The sequence below is a fragment of the Miscanthus floridulus genome, unplaced genomic scaffold (assembly GCF_019320115.1).
Source record: "Miscanthus floridulus cultivar M001 unplaced genomic scaffold, ASM1932011v1 fs_787_1_2, whole genome shotgun sequence".
Classification (NCBI taxonomy): domain Eukaryota; kingdom Viridiplantae; phylum Streptophyta; class Magnoliopsida; order Poales; family Poaceae; genus Miscanthus; species Miscanthus floridulus.
Genome location: NW_027097274.1, coordinates 43,905 through 63,116, shown reverse-complemented (window position 1 = coordinate 63,116; position 19,212 = coordinate 43,905). Strand labels below are relative to the sequence as shown.

The 19,212-nt window shown below is 44.7% G+C and overlaps 1 protein-coding gene and 1 long non-coding RNA gene across 2 annotated transcripts; one reads left to right on the top strand and one right to left on the bottom strand.

The window, feature by feature from the left end:
• Window positions 1-1,639: 1,639 nt before the first annotated feature.
• On the top strand, window positions 1,640-3,608 carry LOC136533121 (uncharacterized). The gene is made up of 5 exons (XM_066525685.1): window positions 1,640-1,682; window positions 1,795-2,431; window positions 2,466-2,633; window positions 2,798-2,879; window positions 3,049-3,608. Exons 1-5 carry the CDS (start codon window positions 1,640-1,642, stop codon window positions 3,241-3,243), a joined length of 1,125 nt encoding a protein of 374 aa, XP_066381782.1. The 3' UTR covers window positions 3,244-3,608.
• An 814-nt stretch (window positions 3,609-4,422) lies between these two features.
• On the bottom strand, window positions 4,423-7,192 carry LOC136533123 (uncharacterized). Its single transcript, XR_010778403.1, has 3 exons — window positions 7,065-7,192; window positions 5,355-5,545; window positions 4,423-5,251 (listed from the first exon to the last, which is right to left on the bottom strand). It is a non-coding gene; the product is annotated as an uncharacterized lncRNA (long non-coding RNA).
• Between the last annotated feature and the right edge of the window lie 12,020 nt (window positions 7,193-19,212).

The following is a 19,212-nucleotide window of genomic DNA, read 5'->3' as shown; positions in this document are numbered from 1 at the left end:
GCTTCAAAATAGTGGTACTTGAAGTTTGATCAGACAATAAAGAATTTTGGGTTTAAAGATAATGTTGAGAATAATTGTGTCTACACAAAGTTTAAGAATGGGAAGTATATCTTTCTTGTCCTGTATGTGGATGATATCTTACTTGCTAGTAGTGATGTCAGTCTACTACTGGAGACAAAGAAGTTTTTGTCCTCAAAATTTAATATGAAAGATCTTGGTGAAGCTTCGTTCGTTCCAGGTATCGAGATTCATCAAGATAGAAGTAAAGGGGTATTAGGACTGTCACAAAAGACATACATAGAAAAAGTCTTAAAGAAATTCAGTATGCATAAATGTAGTCCCTCACCTGCTTCTATAGTCAAGGGCGACAGATATGGGGATTTTCAATGCCCCAGGAACCAATATGAGATCGATCAAATGAAAGTGGTTCCATATGCTTCAACTGTCGTAAGCTTGCAATATGCTCAAGTGTGTACGCGCCCTGACTTGGCATTTGTTACCGGGTTACTTGGCAGATTCCAGAGCAATCCTAGAATAGAACACTGGAAATTGGTAAAGAAAGTCTTGCGTTATTTGTAAGGAACGAAAGGCCTCATGATGACGTATAGAAGATCTGATTCACTCCATATAGTTGGATATTCAGATTCTGATTATACGGGAGATAATAAAAAATCCACGTCTGGATATGTGTTCACTCTCGCAGGGGGAGCTATTTTATGAAAAAGCTCAAAACAAACCGTCACTACATCGTCCACAATGTATGCCGAGTTTGTAGCGTGTTATGAGGCAACGGGGCAGGTGAACTAGCTAAAGAAGTTCATACCCGGTTTGAAGGTGGTTGACGACATCAATAGACCACTGAAGTTATACTGCGATAATAATCCAGCAGTACAGTATACTCACAACAATAGGTCAAGTGGTGCTGCCAAACACATTGACATAAAGTATTATGTTGTGAAGGATAAAGTCCAGGATCAAATGATAAGTCTTGAGCATATAAGTATCGAAAAGTTGCTCGCGGATCCGCTTACAAAAGACTTACCACCCAACGTGTTCAGAGAACATGTAGCCGACATGGGTTTAAGGGAAAGCCTATGATTCCTGGACTATAAAGGGCCCAAAAGTTAAAGTAACTATTTTAGATCAGAGACGTGTATTGTAGCTGTTAAATCTATCGGCGATTGACCGTGACGATGAAACATACTCTATGCATCATCTGTGAAGAAATGAGTAAGGATAAAAGGATTGAAGTTTAAAGTTTAAAGATAAAAGTAATAGTGTGAGATCAAGGGGGAGAATGTTAGATTGATCTCCCAGCCAATAAGCCTAACGGCCTATTGGGCCTTGGTCACGCGTTCTGATTGGGGGCGCCCAACCCTACATGGTTGGTGGGCCCCCATCGCACTGCGCTATATAAAGTGGTGGAGGCCGGCGACTCGAGGTACGAGGTTCACCGTGAGCCGCAAACCCCACCGACAAACCCTAGACCGATCTGAGAGGGCGCGCAGCCAGCGACGGAAAGCTCCACTGACTTCGCCGTCATCACTGCCACGCCATCTGTCTGTACTGCATCGACGTCTGTGCCACCTCTACTCTACCCATCGCTGGCCGTGCGCAGACCTTTATCACCGAACCTGAGATGGCCGGCTCCTGTTCATCCGCGACTCTCTCCGAGGGCTCAGGTTCAATACCAACACCTCTCTCTTTATCTCTCCATCTCCACCTCTCAGTCTAGATGTACTAGGGCTTATCTACATTAACTGGTTACCTAGAAGTCCCTCAGTTTTACTGTAGATCGTTTCTATGGATCTTACACCCCAAGGACCACCGGTCTGACTCTTCCCGGTCGCAGTCCGACGCCAGCCACGGCAGGGCGGCGCGCAGCCGCAGCTGCGGTGGGAGTGACAGCGATAGCGGCATCGAGAACGGAGCCGGCGCCGGCGGCAACTTCGAGTTCTGCAAGGAGGAGAGGGCGGCCGTGCCGGCTACGACGGTGGCTGTGTCCGCGCCGTTCTTCCGGCAGCAGGTGCCATCCAAGTGGAACGACGCGGAGTAGTGGATCGTGGGGAGCCACGTCGTGCACTCCAACCCCATCTTCTCCAAGAAGCCCGCCGCCATGCCCCGGCGGTCGCGTCGCGCCGGAGTCCGCGACGGTGTCCAGGGCCTGCGGCGCGGCCGTGAGGGCGCTGACCGAGCTGTCGTCCAAGTCCTCGTCACCGTCGTCGTGTGTCCGTGTCGGTGTCGATGCGGGACGTCGGGACGGAGATGACGCCGATCGCGAGCCAGGAGCAGTCGCGCAGCGGCACCCCTGCCGGCGCCGTCACGCCGTCGCTCAGACCGCTCTGCTTGGTGCCGTCCAGCCGCAGGGGCGGCGGCGGCTGCGCGTCGGCGTCGTCGTCGGCCTCCGCGTCGGAACGGGAGCTCCGGCTCATGACGCGGCGCGAGATCGCCGCGCTCGGTCTGCAGCTCGGCAAGATGAACATCGCGTCGTGGGCCAGCAAGGAGGAGAGCCTCCTCGCCGCCGCGTCCCCGGAGAAGGGCGCCGGTGACATGGACGAGGAGATCAAGAGGAAGGCGTTCGAAGCTCGCGCCACGGCGTGGGATGAGTCCAAAAAGTGTAAACTCGCGTCACGGTCAGCAAATTTTTTTTTTCAAAAAATAAAATTCCCCTTGACAAGAATTTTCATTGAAAACGCTTTGAATCTCTGTTGCTGATGCTAACTTGGTAAAGAAATCTCCAGGAATTGATCATATACTAATTGAGTGACTTCTAATTCCTTATCATGTGTATGATCAGTTACCAGAGGAAGGAGGTGAAGATACAGGAGTGGGAAAGCTTAAAGAAATCCAAATTCGAAGCCAAGCTGAGGCAGGCCAAGGTCAGTTCCATTCATTCAATTTTTCTATTTCTGAACTTTTTCGAGTTTCCTTCTTTCAATCAATCTCTGAACAACATTCTCTGTTAGCTGCATTGGTTTGAATTCATGGATGGAGTACTCCTATTCAGCAATTCTCACTCTGATGAGTATATTGGACTGAATGGTTCAGGCACAGGCAGAGCAGATGAAAGCCCGGGCGAAGCAGGACCTGGCCAGGAGGCTGTCGGCACTGAGCCACAAGGTGGAGGGGAAGCAGGCGAGGGTGGAGGCGCGCCGGAGCCGGCAGGCGTCCTGGCTGGCGCGGCAGGTGGAGACCGGCCGTGAGGCATGCCGGCTCCGGCGGTGCTGCGCCTGGTTCCTCTAGTGTAGCTACCACGCTCTGGAACAAGAGCTGACATTCATCTCTGATTCTCTTTTCCAATTCCATAGCTGATGGCAGTATATCAGGGCAATGGCATGGGCTTAATTTGTAAGTACATGAAAATTCATCCTTGGTTCATGTTTATCCCAGTCCCAGGACACTGCTAGCTGCTCGTCGCTGTGGTTTGGATGCCGTCTGCCTTTGTGTAATCCTGAGCTGGTTGTCTAGTTTGGCCTGCAGCCAGCTGATGTTCAGATAATCTACTCTTTAAACCGCCCTACATGTTCAGAAACTAAATGGAACAAGTGTTGTTGCCAAGGATCAGGACAGCCGGTAGTCTGTTGGAGCAGGCTCCATTCTCCACTGCTTGCCTATGTAAATATTAGTGATTCCAGGGCCCATTGATGGTAGAAAATGCAGAATCATACATCTAAACAAACAATTTGAAAAATCAGCTGGCAATGCTTCCTAGCTGAATTCTTGTGGCTTTGACCGGTTGCATGCAAGCATGTCTACTCTCCCTACTTCCATGCATGCTTTGACCTGGTTCCTGCGATCAGCTCCGGAGTTTTTCAGCTTCAGCCTAGCTCTTTGACTGACTGCAGCGTGAGCGCAGGGCAGTGATTAAATCCTTTCACCATCCCCAGTGCGCCATTGCAGTGGCGCGTCGTTGTAACACGCACTCTTCTCGATCTTAATACAATGATACGTAAAACTTTTGCTTATTCCAGAAAAAAAAATGCAGCGTGAGCGCATTCACGTCGGGCCACTGAGAAATGTGGTGCTTGCCCTGTCCGTACAATCTGCGAACTAGATTGTCACCCAAATAGGGAAATAGGGAATGCTCTCATCGACAGAATTGGGATGTACCCAAATGCGGATGTGTAAAAGTTCTGGTGTACATTTCTAGAACCAGGAGGAGACACTGTCAATTCTGAACTCAAACTGAGTTCTAGCAAGCAATCTGGGCTGTAGCCAAATGCTGCAGATGTGTAAAGTTCTGTTTTTAACTGGTGTACATTTCTAGTAGAACCAGGAGAAGCCACTATCAATTCTGGAGCAATCTCACTATTTACAAACACATGTTACTATTTTTTTTAATCCAAGCCATAGTAAAACCATCTAATAAATTACTCTGATTACTAGAAATTTCAGAGATTGACCCTTCAAGTGTTTAGATGATTCCAGCATTCTTAATGGCACATGGGGCTAAGAGGGAGCTTAGGAACCCCTAAAAAGGGTTCCTCTTCTATGCTATACCCTGATTCCATAGAAATCATGGTTTGGTAGACATGAAACTCGCGGATTAACAGGTCAAAGCCTACAGGGTACAGACTACTGAATTACAAACAGGACAAAAAATTTGACTTGTATGGCATGCAGCAAGATCAAACAACCGCAAATTGAGTTGAAAAAAATTAACATAGGCAGCAGTGACAGGTTTCAATAGTTTAGGCGCCACATGGAACCATCTGTTTTAGATATGCGAAGATAATAGAGAGAACTACAGGGCTAGGTCACCTCTACAGTGAGTGCCTGCATTCATACTTTCATAGAGCAATTCTTGCCTGCCATTTAGAGCTTAGGCTATGGCTATCACATAGCTACAGTAGCTATCGTACAACATGTCCATTACCATAATGATACAATGGATCATCTAGCTATATTAACGACTAGGTTATTTCTGACCAACAGGACTTGAGAGAAGATCATAGAAACTGAAACGACTTGTAGATGGCAATCCTCCGGTGCTGAATTGCTGGTTTTGGTTCAGAACTTCAGATTCCGCGGTCTTCATATCAGTCTCAGTAGTCGAGAGGCACCACAGCCCACAGGTGCAATGCTGCTGGTGAGGTTCTGCATGTCGTGGACTGCAGAATAGTCATCGCAGACACTGCTCTGCAGCATCCTCGCTCCAGATGTAGACAGAAGGTCGCCTCCGCCGCGGACCATCTGCTGCACATCTTGTGGAGAGAGGATCTTTATGCACCATACGCTATTCACAAACTCCCTAGAAAAAACATGGGGACCAACGATGATCACGCTGAGTGAAAATTCAGATCGACCAGATAAATATGTATACGCAAAAGGAAGATAGTTCTGCATGCACGTACTGCCACGGGTCGTCGCCGACGAGAAGAATATCATTTTCCCGGTCGACGAATACAAGCTGCCAGCCTGATCTTACAGGGTCCTCCAGTTGGTCTTCAAGACCAAATAACCGCTCGAGCTCGCTACGTAACTCGTAGTAGCTGCTGAATCTGGTGATGTCCAGCGATCTCCGGAGGGACCCTGATTTGTAAACCTAGTGGTGGAACAAAAAGGGAACAGAAGGCGTCAAAAGGATGTGATGCAGCTACGAACTTGAAGAACTTGAAGATCGCTCGACAAGCGTAGAACTTGAAGATTTAATTGACTGCTTTGTGAACCATCAACCCGACAACACACCAAAATGGACCTTTTTACCTCCACAAAACAAAGTGCTCTTGCAGTTACTAACTTGGCAACTTCACATGCCCTTTGATGGCTTTGAAGAAATATAAAGCACAAGTAGGAACACATACCTTCACGAAGGTTCACTACCGGAAACTGGCTTTGCCGTGTGCCACAGACACTCAGCAAAGCCTATAAAACACTCGGCAAAGGCTTTGCCGAGTGTAACAATCGGCAAACAGCACACGTCATCTACAGTGTCGGCAAACGTCTCTTTGCCGAGTGTTTTTCTATCGGGCACTCGACAAATAATTTGCCGAGAGCTGAAACCAACGCTCGGCGAAAAAAGGTAACATTCCACCTTGTGATGGGTTTACACCACAAACATTGTCAAGAGAATTGAAGGTTCCTGATTCAGCCAAACAACTGGAAGTTGCTATGGAGTTTTCTGGTAGCAAATTCATGTCACCATATCTCAACGAAGCTATGGTTGTCGCATCAGTTCCACTACCAACACCGCCACCGTCGTAGCGGGCACGGCCTCCCTCTCCTCCTTGCAGAACTCGAAGTTGCCACCGGCGCCGGCTCGATGCCGCTGTCACTTCCACTCCCACCGCAGCTGCGGCTGCGCGCCACCCTGCCGTGGCTGGCGTCGGAGCACGACCGGGAAGAGTCGGACCGGTGGTCCTTGGGGTACTCTGCGGGGCGTAGGCGATCGAATCGCTCACTTCGCTCATCGAGCAACGTGCAGCAACGTGCGGCCACGGCGGGGACGGCGGACGAGGCGGGGCGCAGCGGCCGCGGCGAGGTGGGCAGGGCGAGGCAGCCGGGGCAGCCGGCCGGCATGCGGCGCCTAGGGATGGGGGAGCAGGGGCGCGGCCGCGCCGGCCTGTGCGGGGCGAGGCGGAGAACCGGTCGGCCGGTCGGGAGCGGCGATGGTGGTCGGGGCGTGGGGCGGCGAGGACGAGCGGCGCCAGCGGCGGGAGGTGTCGGGCGAGAGAGAGAGAGAGAGTAGGAGAGAAAGGAAGAGAGGAAAAAGGAAAGAAGGAAGAGGGAAAGGAAACGACCCACCTGTAAGGCCGGCTCGACGCCAGGATCTTTGGCTCCAAGCTCGGCGCCAAGATCTACGGCGTCAAGCTTGGCGCCAAGATCTACGGCGTCGAACTGGCTGCCATGTCAGCATCCACGCCACAAGCGTGGTCCTGACCTAGGCGCCAAATCCTCTGGCGCCGAGATGTGTAACCTCGGCGCCACCAACGATGACGTCGAGTTAAGGGTCCAGATTTTAAAAGCATACTTCCAGGACATATTTGTAAAAAAACTTAAAAAAAAGACTAAAAAATAAAAAATTCTTTATATACGAGCGGTTGAGCGACTAGGAGGCGACTCACTAGACGAGACGAATTCCGATCAAACCTACGCAGTTTGGAGGCAAGAACTAGCTTCCTGTAGGATTTAGGCTGCGCGTCGACGGCGACACCGACGGCTCATACCGGCCGGCCGGCGAGAGAGGAGAAAGATTGCACCGATCGATCGCAGTTATGCACCAAATCTAAGCGACCATGCATTCCAATGATATTCCATGTGTTACACTGTTGCCTACGTTGGTATGCATCCGCATCATGATTCAATGCGGCAGGTAGTGTATGTACATCCGAGACTTTTTTTTAACTAGCAATCATATCCGTGCGTTGCAACGAGATACATAACTTGTTGCACCCGGTGCCAATAAAAATGAGCTATATCAATAAATTCCAAGGCAATAAATGCTAGTGCAATAAAATATTAATCATGTGTGGAAAATTAACAGGAGATTGACTTAATTTGAAAAGATCACTATTTGTATGTACCTATTTTGAGTTTAAAAATGTAGAAGGCAAGGCACACACTTGTATGCGTGCCACGATGCGAACGGGCTCCAACAACCAGGCCATGACATTAGTGGAGCAAACATATGTATCTGTGTGTTAAAAAAAAACGTACCCAGCGGTTATTCACCTTTTTGTGTGCCATGTATCTTAATTCTGGATCTAAATACTATGCCTATCCAGATGATGCATAACAAACATGTTCAGTATAAAAAAAAATGATACACCATATGCACAAAGGAGCGGTGGAATTAAACTACTCCTGCGCGTACAACATACCACCGGCTGTGCCAATACGAAACGGACTTTCCTGATATGCATACAGCATACCTCCGGCAGCGAGCAAACCCAAAGCCAATCTTATCGCACCTTGCTATGCCTTGCTGTAGTAGCGGCAACCGGTAACACAAGAAGCGTATGCTTTTGTATAGAGGCAACTTCAATGCCTGAGGAGTCCTAACTGATTTCGTTTTGGATTTGATTGATGCACGACTCCTATTGGTCACCTCCACTAGTAAAAAAGGGCTTCTATTCTCGGCTGCCAGCCTCCTTTATTCCCGGTTACGCAGCCGGGAATAAGAGTTCAGGGAATAAAGGGTTAGTAGCCGGGAATAGAAGTGGACATTTAGTCCCGGTTGGTGATACCAATCGGGACTAAAAAGGTAGCCACGCCAGCGCCTGAGCTGGCCCTTTATCCCCGGTTGGTATTATCAACCGGGACTAAAGGGTCCTTTTTTTTTCTTTTCCTGCTTATTTCAATTGATGATTCTTTTTTGTTTTAATTTGGTTTTCAAATACGCATTATTCGCTGCAAAGTAATATACGTATACGCGCGCGTACTGTAAAGTTTTCGCTCGATCAATGCACACAAGCAACACAAGTAAAAGTAAACTAAAACATAATATTATATTTCATCGTCACATGTAAAGTTTGCATTAATTGTACATTTCATCATCACATGTTTTTGGGATCAATATGAAATTTGGCTTTCATCATCACATATTTGGGTCATAGTAAAACTCGCCGCCGGGAGTTAAGAACTGATCATTCAGAAATCCACCTATTGTCTCTTGGATTGCTTTTGAGATGGTGTGTGTCCAGGGTTTTTTCCTTTAACTAACGTCTTCAATTTGAGATATGAGATAAAGAAAAAGTATATTAGTATATATATATATGTATCAAGAATAATGATAAATAAATTGTATCTATCACGAATATATATATATATATAAATATATGTATGAAGAATATATATATATATATATATATATATATATATATATATATATATATATATATATATATATATATATGTGTGTGTGTGTGTGTGTGTGTGTGTGTGTGTACACTTACCCTTTTTTGCTCTAGACTAGTTCTTTTTGAGCACACTCTCATGAACTCGTAAAAATAGTATCCACAGAGATTGGTCCCCTGGGGCTGCAGCAGAACCCACTTTACGAGAAAAAGATTCGTCATCATCCGAGAATAGGGAAATTGAACTAAGATAGGTATATAGTACTTACTTTGTATAGCACTACTTTCAGTGGCACTTTGCGTTTCATATGGTGTTCCTGACAGACCTTTTCCCAACAACTACCAAATAACATAAAAAATATTTGGACCATTAATTTACATGCAGAGAGACTGGAATAGTTTTGCTAGTGAGACTGCAATTATCTCTGAATAATATCTATCATCTCTTGGAACTCTTTTTGCTCTTTTCTCATCGAGTCCCAGATGCCTAGAAGACCTTTCTCCAGATCGAGTTTCATCAATATCTAGTGTTCACTGTCATGTCCATTAGCACTCATTAATTAGCTAACATGCACAGTGGACATATATATATGGATACACGATCGTCGACATTATGAACACTTACCTGAAGTTGTAGGGGAAGAGTATACATTTCTTGTCATATTGCTTCTCTAAGAACATCTTGATATTGGCCTTCGTTTCTGCTTTCCATGTTGGTTGGGGTTTAGGGTTTTTGAATACGATATGTGGATCAATGAAACCAATATCAGTACACCTTCTCTTTTTGCACTCTCCCATCTCAAACCTGCATCATATATAGAGTGAGGATAATAAACACAGACATATACATACGTAGCGACTTATTATTAATTAGTAGAAAGAATCACTTACAGACAATAGCAGCTGATGAGAGTCTTGTCGAGAGAGTTCCGGTGGACTAGTTGGTGTAATTCAGCAAACTCAATGTACATAACGTCATCGTCATGGAACCAATGGTCGTCTTTGATTCTGATAGAAATATAGAACTCTTTCCGGTGACACGCGTCGAGGTACAAGGTGTTTAGCTTGAACAATTGTGTACCCAGTTCATTGATGGTCTTAGGATTCCATAGACTCCTACCATGCTCATATTTCTGCCATTCATCAGCTATCGGCGCACTTTCGAAGAGGAAATCGCCAAGGTCGATACCTCTCATAGCATAAAAGTTAGCAAGTTCCGCCATATCCACTTCTTTATCAGCAGGATATTTCCATCATATCCAGCATATCTATGTTTGAATCATATTCATTAGCAATAACTAGAGGAGGGACTGATTGCAATTCTTGTTCTCCGAGTTGTGCAACAGTTTTCCCTGCTTTAGCAGCTTTCCACGTGGTATCAGAATATAACACAATTGATTTTTTTTCCTAAGGAAAAATTATACATGTATACATTAATTGATATATATATACACACACATTAATTTCATACATATATACATTAATTGATATATATATACACATTTCATACATACATAATTTCATACATATATACATTAATTGATATATATATACACATTTCATACATATATAATTTCATACATATATACATTAATACACATTTCAGTCAATATAATTCATAAATATAATATATATATACCAGCGGTTTAGAATTAATGGAGTGTTGGCGATGGGCGGTGGTGGACAACGGCGCTGGATCGAGGCACGGGGGCTCCTGGCCAGGCGTGGCGTCGTCGGGGCTACTCCGGCGAGGTGTGGGTGGGCGTCGGGATGCCCTCCGGTGAGGAAGAAGGTGCGGCAGTCGGGCCGGGGTGGCCCGAGAAAGCGAAATTGGCGGCGGCGTGGCGCGCGCGTAGCGTCGGGGGCAGCCAGGGGCTCCTCCTTGAGGGGCGTGGCGTCAGGGGCTACTCCGACGAGGTGGGCGGGCATCGGGGTGCCCTCCTGTGAGGAAGGCGGCGTCAGGGGTGGTCGGGAAGGCGAAATTGGCAGGTGGCGTGGCGTGCGCGCGGCGTCGGGGGCGGCCGGGGGCTCCTCGGTGAGGGGCGCGGCGACGGGGCTACTCCGACGAGGTGGGTGAGCCTCAGGGTGCCCTCCGGTGAGGAAGGCAGCGTCGGGGGTGGCCGGAGAGGCGAATCGGCGGTGACAGAGCTCTGGGGACGCGCTGAAGATGAAGACGATCGATGAGGAGAAAGAGAGAAGGGAGGCGACAGTATATAGGAGAGGGACCTTTAGTCCCGGCTCCATCCACCGCCTGAGACTAAAGCACCTTTAGTCCCGGCTCCTGCCACCAGCCGGGACTAAAGGGGGACCTTTAGTCCTGGCGGTTGGAAGGAGCCAGGACTAAATGATTTTTTGGCAGGCCGCCAAATGCAGCCCACCTTTAGTCCCAGCTGGTGGCAGGAGCCGGGACTAAAGGTGGGCTACATTTTCATTTCCCGCTAACTTTTAAGCAGATCAATTTATTTTATATATGTTTTGTATTTAAATGTTTAAGTCTTATTATTTGCGCAGTAAATTCAATACTAGGCATAATTTTTTTTAGAAAAAGTAATAAACTTTATTTTCATTTACTGCACAAAAAAAATATGTGACCTAAACTATTGTGTTTTTTATTATAAATGTTGAACATAATGCAACTAATACTCACTATTTTTGTTAATGCAAAAATGTAGACTTTAATTGAAATTATTAAATTTATTGGTTTTTGACAGGAAATTAGTTTTCACGTAATTGTAATGTAAATCTTTAGGTTCTTCATTAATCATTGTATAATTAATCGGTGAGTTCGGACGGAAATTCAATTAAAGTTAAAAAAGTACTAAACCACCTCAGAAAAATTTCAAACGTGGTGGTGGCTACACACAGGGCATTTGTAGTCTTGAGAAAAAGTTTGAGACCAATCCGGCACCGGAAAGCAAATGGACTTCAGAGTCCCAGAGAACCTAGGTGTATAGATATGGTTCGACTAAAGGTTCTATATACCTCTGTGAAGCACGTCGACTCCGCCTATGTCGAAATGACTTGAAATTTTTTTGGCAGTCATTTACACCCAAAATATGGCCCCACACAAGATCTTAGATTTTTCTGATAATTATTTTTATTATTACATTTTTCTTTGTGCCGCGTGAGACGAAATACAGTGAATTACATATTGAAAACAATATAATTTTGTATCAACCTCCACAAATATTTGTCTCCTAGGGCACAATAGACCATTTGGCAAAGTTTGGCACCATTCCAGATCATTTAGGGGGTGGACCCAGTTCAATGTATAATTAATCGGTGAATTCGCGTGAAAATTCAATTAAAGTGAAAAAAGTACCAAACCACCTCAGAAAAATCTCAAACTTGGTGGTGGCTACACATAAGGCATTTGAAGTCTTGAGAAAAAGTTTCAGCCCAATCCGGCACTAGAAAGCACATGGACCTCAGAATCGCAGAGAACCTAGGTGTATAGATAGGGTTCGACGAAAGGTTCTATATACCTCTGTGAAGCACGTCGACTCCGCCTATGTCGAAATGGCTTAAAATTATTTTGGCTGTCATTTACACCCAAAATATGGCCCCACACAAGATCTTAGGTTTTTCTGATAATTATTTTTATTATTATATTTTTCTTTGTGTCGCGTGAGACGAAATACGGCGAATTACATATTCAAAACAATATAATTTTGCATCAACCTCCACAAATATTTGTTTCCTAGGGCACAAGAGACCATTTGGCAAAGTTTGGCACCATTTCGGATCTTTTCGAGGGTGGACTCAGTTCAACGTATAATTAATCGGTGAAGTCGCGTGGAAATTCAATTAAAGTGAAAAAATTACCAAACCAATTCAGAAAAATCTCGAACTTGGTGGTGGCTTCACACTGGGCATTTGAAACCCTGATAAAAATTATGAGATCAATCAGGCACTAGAAAGCACATGGACCAGAAAATTCAAAGTATAGTTAATAAAAGAATATAATCAATTAAAGGGTCTTTTCTCTTATTAAATAAATGTTTGGGTGTTTTCTTGTCGAGAAAGTGACTTAGTTCAGATGGCTAGCTAGTGCGCTGCGGTTTGGACCTTGGCTATGAGGTCGTGGGTTCAATGCCTGGCTACCCCATTTTTTTTTGTCCAGCGCGACTATATTATTTTATCAAGAAAGATTTTATCCCGGTTATAGCTCAGGGCCGGGACTAAAGGTCATCCTTTAGTCCCGGCTGGATCCTCAAGCCGGGGGTAAAGATTTATTCCCGGTTGGAGGGTCTAGCCGGGACTAAAGGATAACCTTTAGTCCTGGCTCTGCACTATAACCGGGACTAATTGTTGCTTGCCGTCGCCACACACTTGGGGCAGAAACTTTGTATCCTTGTTTGAGGATACAACCAGGAATAATAGTCCCTTTAGTCCCGAACATAAAAATACCGGGACTAAAGGTAAAAATAGAGGCGGGATGAAAGGTCTGTTTTCTAGTAGTGCTCTGTAGGATTCAAATCACACATACCGAACCTTGGTACACATGTGCAAGTTTAAACTGTCATCTACTTAAAACCGATTAGGACTTGGCAGAGTTGGGGACGAACACATCAAATATGACAGAAAATAAATAGGTATAGAAGATAAGATTTTCCCTAATTTCTATTTATATGTTTTTCTATTTGGGTTAGGATCCTATTTAGCTTACTTAGGATCGAGAGATCTATTTAGATTAGGATTAGGATTCCTAACTATCTAGGTTACCTTGAGAATGTGTGTCCAATATGTCATTAAAATAGGAGAGCTGTAGATAGTCTAACAAAGATAGTTTCCACGTTCACGGAGTTAGTTAGGTAAGACGGACTAAAAAATGGGTAGAGAGAAATTTTACCTCTTTAATAGTAGGTATATAGATTTACAATCATATCCGACACACATTTATTTTGTATAGAGAATGTAATTCCGCGTGTTCACGTTATTCATTTTTCACGTTTTTCTAGCCTTTAGATTTAGAATTTTGGAATAGTATGCATCAAAAAAATGGGAAAAATCTACACTTTGATGTAGGTGTAGCCCTGGGCCGGGACACGACAGAATTCCCATTTAAAAGTCTATCAAAAATTCAAAATTGTAAGCCGTTTTGACTTTTCTTAAGTAGAGGGAGAAACTCTTTTTTCTGCACAGGTGCAATTTCCTCCCTATAGAGTAGCATGAAGCCATTGTTTATAACTAGTCGATGAAGTTGGGACTCGTACACGCTTTAAAATTTCAGGAGCCATAAACATTAGAAATGTTCATGCTTTACCTACAACTAAGAAAAGTTACTAATCTTTGCACGCTCCCTCTATTTATTAACACAATACACACACATATATAGATACTCTGTAATCCATATAACCTTTACCACTTGCGTCCAGGTTAGATGCTGGCTTGCTGCGTGCGCTTAATTGGAGTAAGTTAATTGCTGCAGTTCGTTTGTTAGTCAGTAGTGCTAGCGCACGCATTCGAACGTCCTTGCCTGCGCACCGTTCCCGCGCCTGTACTCCACCCCCGTGCCAGCCCGACGTGGCATCTGCGCCTCACCTGGCCTCACTTTTGCGCCCCCGCCAGACCCCTCGCGACCCCTCTAGCAGATGTAGCAGGCGGGCAACATTATAACACGTGCAACACTCGATCTACTTTTGAAATATCTAGATGCAACACTTGCAACATAGGTCTAAAGACAGATGAAACACTTGAAACATGCTTCTGAAACACTTGCAAAAAATACTTAAAAAATGCTTGAAAACCATTACAACCATACACAACATCCAGATAAAACACTTGCAACATATGTGTGAAACATATGCAACATCCAGATAAATACACTTCCAACATACGTCTAAAAACACATATGAAATATTGGAAACAGACGCTTGCAACATACGGGTACAACCATTGCAACATATGCAACATTCTCGATCTACTTTTACAACTTTCGTATGAAACGCTTGCAACATACCTATGAAACATCTGAAACACTCGCAACATATGCTTCCAGTGCAACATCTCCTTGCTTCTTGAGAGAATAGAGGCTCGTCGGCGTGTCGGAGGCAACGACCACTAGTAGAGAAACGACCTTTGATCCCACCTCGAAATTTAGCTTTAGTCCTGGTATTTTTCGCGCTCGGAACTAGAGATACCTTTAGTCCCGGTTTGTAGCTCCAACCTGGACTAAAGGACCCTGCCCAACGGCTACTGCGGCAGGCTTTTGCTGCAGGGGACCTTTAGTCCCGGTTGGAGCTACCAACCAGGACTAAAGGTTAACTTTTACTCCCGGTTGGTCCCTCCAATCGGGAGTAAAAGTCTACTCCCGGCTGGAGGCTCTGTCTAGGACTAGAAATGGACCTTTAGTCCCGGTTTCTGTCTCCAACCGGGACTAAAGGTCTCCTCCTATATAGCCCTTGTCCCTCCCCGAGCCAGAGCCATTTCGAACTCAGTGTTCTTGCTTCATCGCCGGCCTCTCTTCTTCCTCATCACCGGTGTATCACAAGATTTCTTCCATTCCTCCATCGATTCTTTGGTTCCGAAGGTTACTAACTTTATACTCTTATGTTTCATCAGTAGCTTATTTCATTTTGTGGATTAGATATATATGTGATTTTTTTTATGTTAGATTTTTTTATTTGTAAGCCAATTAAGCTCAAAATCACTTTAAAGTTTGCGTATTTGGATGAAGGAAGGTTAAAGTAGTTATTCAAAACTAGTATTGAGTTTTCAATTCTAGGATGCATAGCACACTTCATGGTTTGGAGATATAGAGAATTTTAGAGTTTTTTAATTTTATTTGTTTATAAAATGAGAAATTTATATTATATTAAAAATGAGTATAGAGAGTAGATGGCAACTGCTTCTTTCTGGGTCCTCGGCCTCTCATCGGGTTCCAAAGCGACTGAGGCCGGACCTTCCTCTCATTGCATGCGGCAAGTGTGAGGAGAAGATTGTGATGGAGTATCGGGTGAGGAAGGAGTGTCCCAATAAGGGCCATATCTTCTACAAGTGTCCGGATCGCAATGTGAGTTATTTTGTCGCATTTGATGATTATGGTTAATTTATACTTATTTTCATGATGATTGTGATTAAAGTTCTAATTTTTTGTTTTAATTTTAATGGATGGCATTGGATGTTCAGGCTGGTACTGAGAGGAAGAGTATGTTGAACACGTGCAAAACTCTCTTGCACAGGCGACTACGGCGGCTGATGAGGCAGTGATCCTGCGGAAGAAGCCCATAGATGTTGAACAAACACATGATCTGTCTGTTTTAGTTGGGATTGGTCGCTAAATCCTTATGCTGCTAAAGTGCATTTTAGCTTTAGTTTTTTTAGTGGTAGTTGGGATTATCTACATTGTAGCGAGACTTTCATAAATTAATACCTTGTGTGGTGGCATGCATGTCGTATAATTAACTGATTATGTTTTAGGTTTTAATATGGTATGTATGTCATGTAATGCAGATGAGCCGGCATTGGATGTGCAATGCTGATCGCTGCTCCCAAGAGTTCATTGAGGGTGTGCATTCTTTCTTACGTATGGCCGAGGCAAACAAACGCGATGGTTTCATGTGCTGCCCATGTGTCATATGTAAGAATTTGAAAGAATATACTAGCTCAAGGAGTCTTCATTCACACTTGTTGAAGTCAGGTTTTATGCCAAACTATATTTGTTGGACGAAGCACGGAGAAACCGGGGTTGTAATGGAAGAAGGTAAAGAAGAACAATGGGACGATGATGACATTATTGCTGAATATGGTGCCTTCAATGATACTGCAATGGGGGAAGCTGAAGAAGAGGTAGTGGCAGAAGATGAGCCCGCTGATGATCTTGGTCAGGCCATTCGTGACGCACAAAGAGAATGCAAAAGTGAAAAGGAGAAGATCAAGTTCGAGCGCATGCTAGAGGATCACAAGAAATTGCTATACCCAACTTGTGATGCGGGTCAGAAAAAGTTGGGTACCACACTGGAATTGCTATAATGGAAGGCAAAGAATGGTGTATCTGACAAGGGATTTGGGGAGTTACTGAAAATCTAAAAGAAGATGCTTCCAAAGGATAATGAAGTGCCCGTCCCTACGTATGAAGCAAAATAGGTAGGCTGCCCTTTGGGATTAGAAATCTAGAAGATACATGCATGTCCTAATGACTGCATCCTCTACCGTGGCGAGGAGTATGAGAAGTTAGATGCATGCCCGGTATGTTATGCATCGCGGTATAAGATCAGGCGAGATGACCCTGGTGATGTTGAGGGCGAACATCCCACAAAGAAAATCCCTGCCAAGATTATGTGGTATGCTCCTATAATACCACGCTTGAAACGTCTGTTCAGAAACAAAGACCATGCAAAGTTATTACGATGGCACAAAGAAGACCGTAAGGTAGACAATATGTTGAGACACTCTGCTGATGGGTCCCAGTGGAGAGCAATCAATAGAGAATTCCCGAAGTTTGCAAATGATGCAAGAAACTTAAGGTTTGCTTTAAGTACCGATGGTATGAATCCTTTCGGAGAGCAGAGCAGTAGTCATAGCATCTGGCCTGTTACTCTATGTATCTACAACCTACCTCCCTGGTTATGCATGAAGTGTAAGTTTATTATAATGCCAGTGCTCATCCAAGGTCCAAGGCAACCTGGCAACGACATCGATGTGTACCTGAGGCCACTAGTTGAAGAACTTCTACTTTTGTGGAACAAACCAGGTGTACGTGTGTGGGATGAGCACAAACAGGAGCACTTTGACCTGCGAGCATTGTTGTTCGTAACAATCAATGATTGGCCTGCTTTAAGTAATCTTTCAGGACAATCAAACAAGGGATATAATGCATGCACGCACTGTTTCGATGACATTAAAGGTATATTCTTGAAAAAATATCGAAAGGTCGTGTACCTTGGCCATCGTCGATTTCTTCCTGCGAATCACCCCCTAAGAAAGAAAGGCAAGCATTTTAAAGGTAAGGCATACCACCAGTCCAAGCCGGGCAACCGAACTGGTGAGGATGTACTCAATATGGTCAAGGATGTGAAAGTAGTATTTGGAAAGGCACATGGCAGCGAACCTGTTCTGAATGACGCCGACAGTCACGCACCCATGTGGAAGAAGAAGTCCATATTTTGGGAGCTACCCTATTGGCAAGTCCTAGAGGTCTGTAGCGCGATCGACGTGATGCACCTGACGAAGGATCTTTGTGTGAACCTGCTTGGCTTCATGGGTGTGTATGGGAAGCCTAAGGACAGACTTGAAGCACGATAGGACCTACGATGTTTGAAAGAACAAGACAACCTATATCCAAAGAAGACAGATGATGGACGCCATTACTTAAGTCCTACCAGCTACACTCTTAGCAAAGAAGAGAAGGAAAGCATGTTTGAATGCCTAGCAAGCATCAAGGTACCATCTGGATTCTCCTCAAATATAAAGGGTATAATAAATATGCCAGAGAAGAAATTCCTAAACTTACACTACTACACAAACTTTAATGGAGGCGGGTGTTTTTGATTTTCCGCAGCGGGCAAAGCCGTCCGCCATGGCCTAGAGGCCACGGTAAATCGTGGCTTAACCGCGGCGGGCGGCTTTGCCCGCCGCGGTTAACCGATTTACCACGGCGGGCGGTGTAACGTGCCCGCCGCGGTAAACATACTTTTACCACGGCGGTCACGTTGAACCGCCCGCCGCGGTAAATTATTTTACCGCGGCGGACACGGTACAGAGCCTGCCGCGGTTATGTTCGTTAGCCGTGGCGGGCATTATTATTTGCCCGCCTCGGTAAATTATTTCCTGAATTGAAAAAAATACAGCAGCCATATAATTAAATTCAAATTCAAATTCAAATTCAAATTCAAATCACATCCAGATTTCACAGATTAAACTTAAAAAGTATGCAGTCATTACACATGAGATAATATACATATATATACATTCACTTAGTCGTTCTTGTCATCGTTAATTCATTACATTTACATATTAAAGTCGTTATACATGCCCTAAGGAGTAATCTTGCGGACGCATCATCTTGGGCCATTTCCTCAGCCTCTCGTACTCCGGTAAAATCGCTAGCTGGCTGTTCTCATTGAAGAACGTGCTCCCTTCAAGCACGCATTTGTCTAAGACAAACTTACATATGTCCGCCTTTGTCTGCTTGAAGGAGTGTTGGGTGCTCTGCACGTCTCTCCACCAGTTCAATCCATTCTTGAGCACCCTCCAACTGCTGCTGTACTGCTTGCACTCCCTCAGGTACTCACAGACGTAGAAGCCACAGGTTTGTGATCCTACTGGTTGTTTGGCACACTGCATGATCGATACACAAGCATTAGAATACAGGCATTAGAACGCTTATGAACAGAACGCACAATTAAACCTTTCAAATACTTACCGGAAAGTTGCGTCTGATTTTGATGCGGTTCTTATGCTTAGTCTTAAAATT

Excerpts from the sequence above, each read along its gene's own strand:
- LOC136533121 (XM_066525685.1), top strand. The coding sequence starts at position 1,640 with ATGGCCGGCTCCTGTTCATCCGCGACTCTCTCCGAGGGCTCAG. Across the intron at positions 2,432-2,465 it reads GGAACGGGAGCTCCGGCTCA|GCTCGGCAAGATGAACATCG; the intron begins TGACGCGGCGCG and ends GCTCGGTCTGCA. Across the intron at positions 2,634-2,797 it reads AAGTGTAAACTCGCGTCACG|TTACCAGAGGAAGGAGGTGA; the intron begins GTCAGCAAATTT and ends GTGTATGATCAG.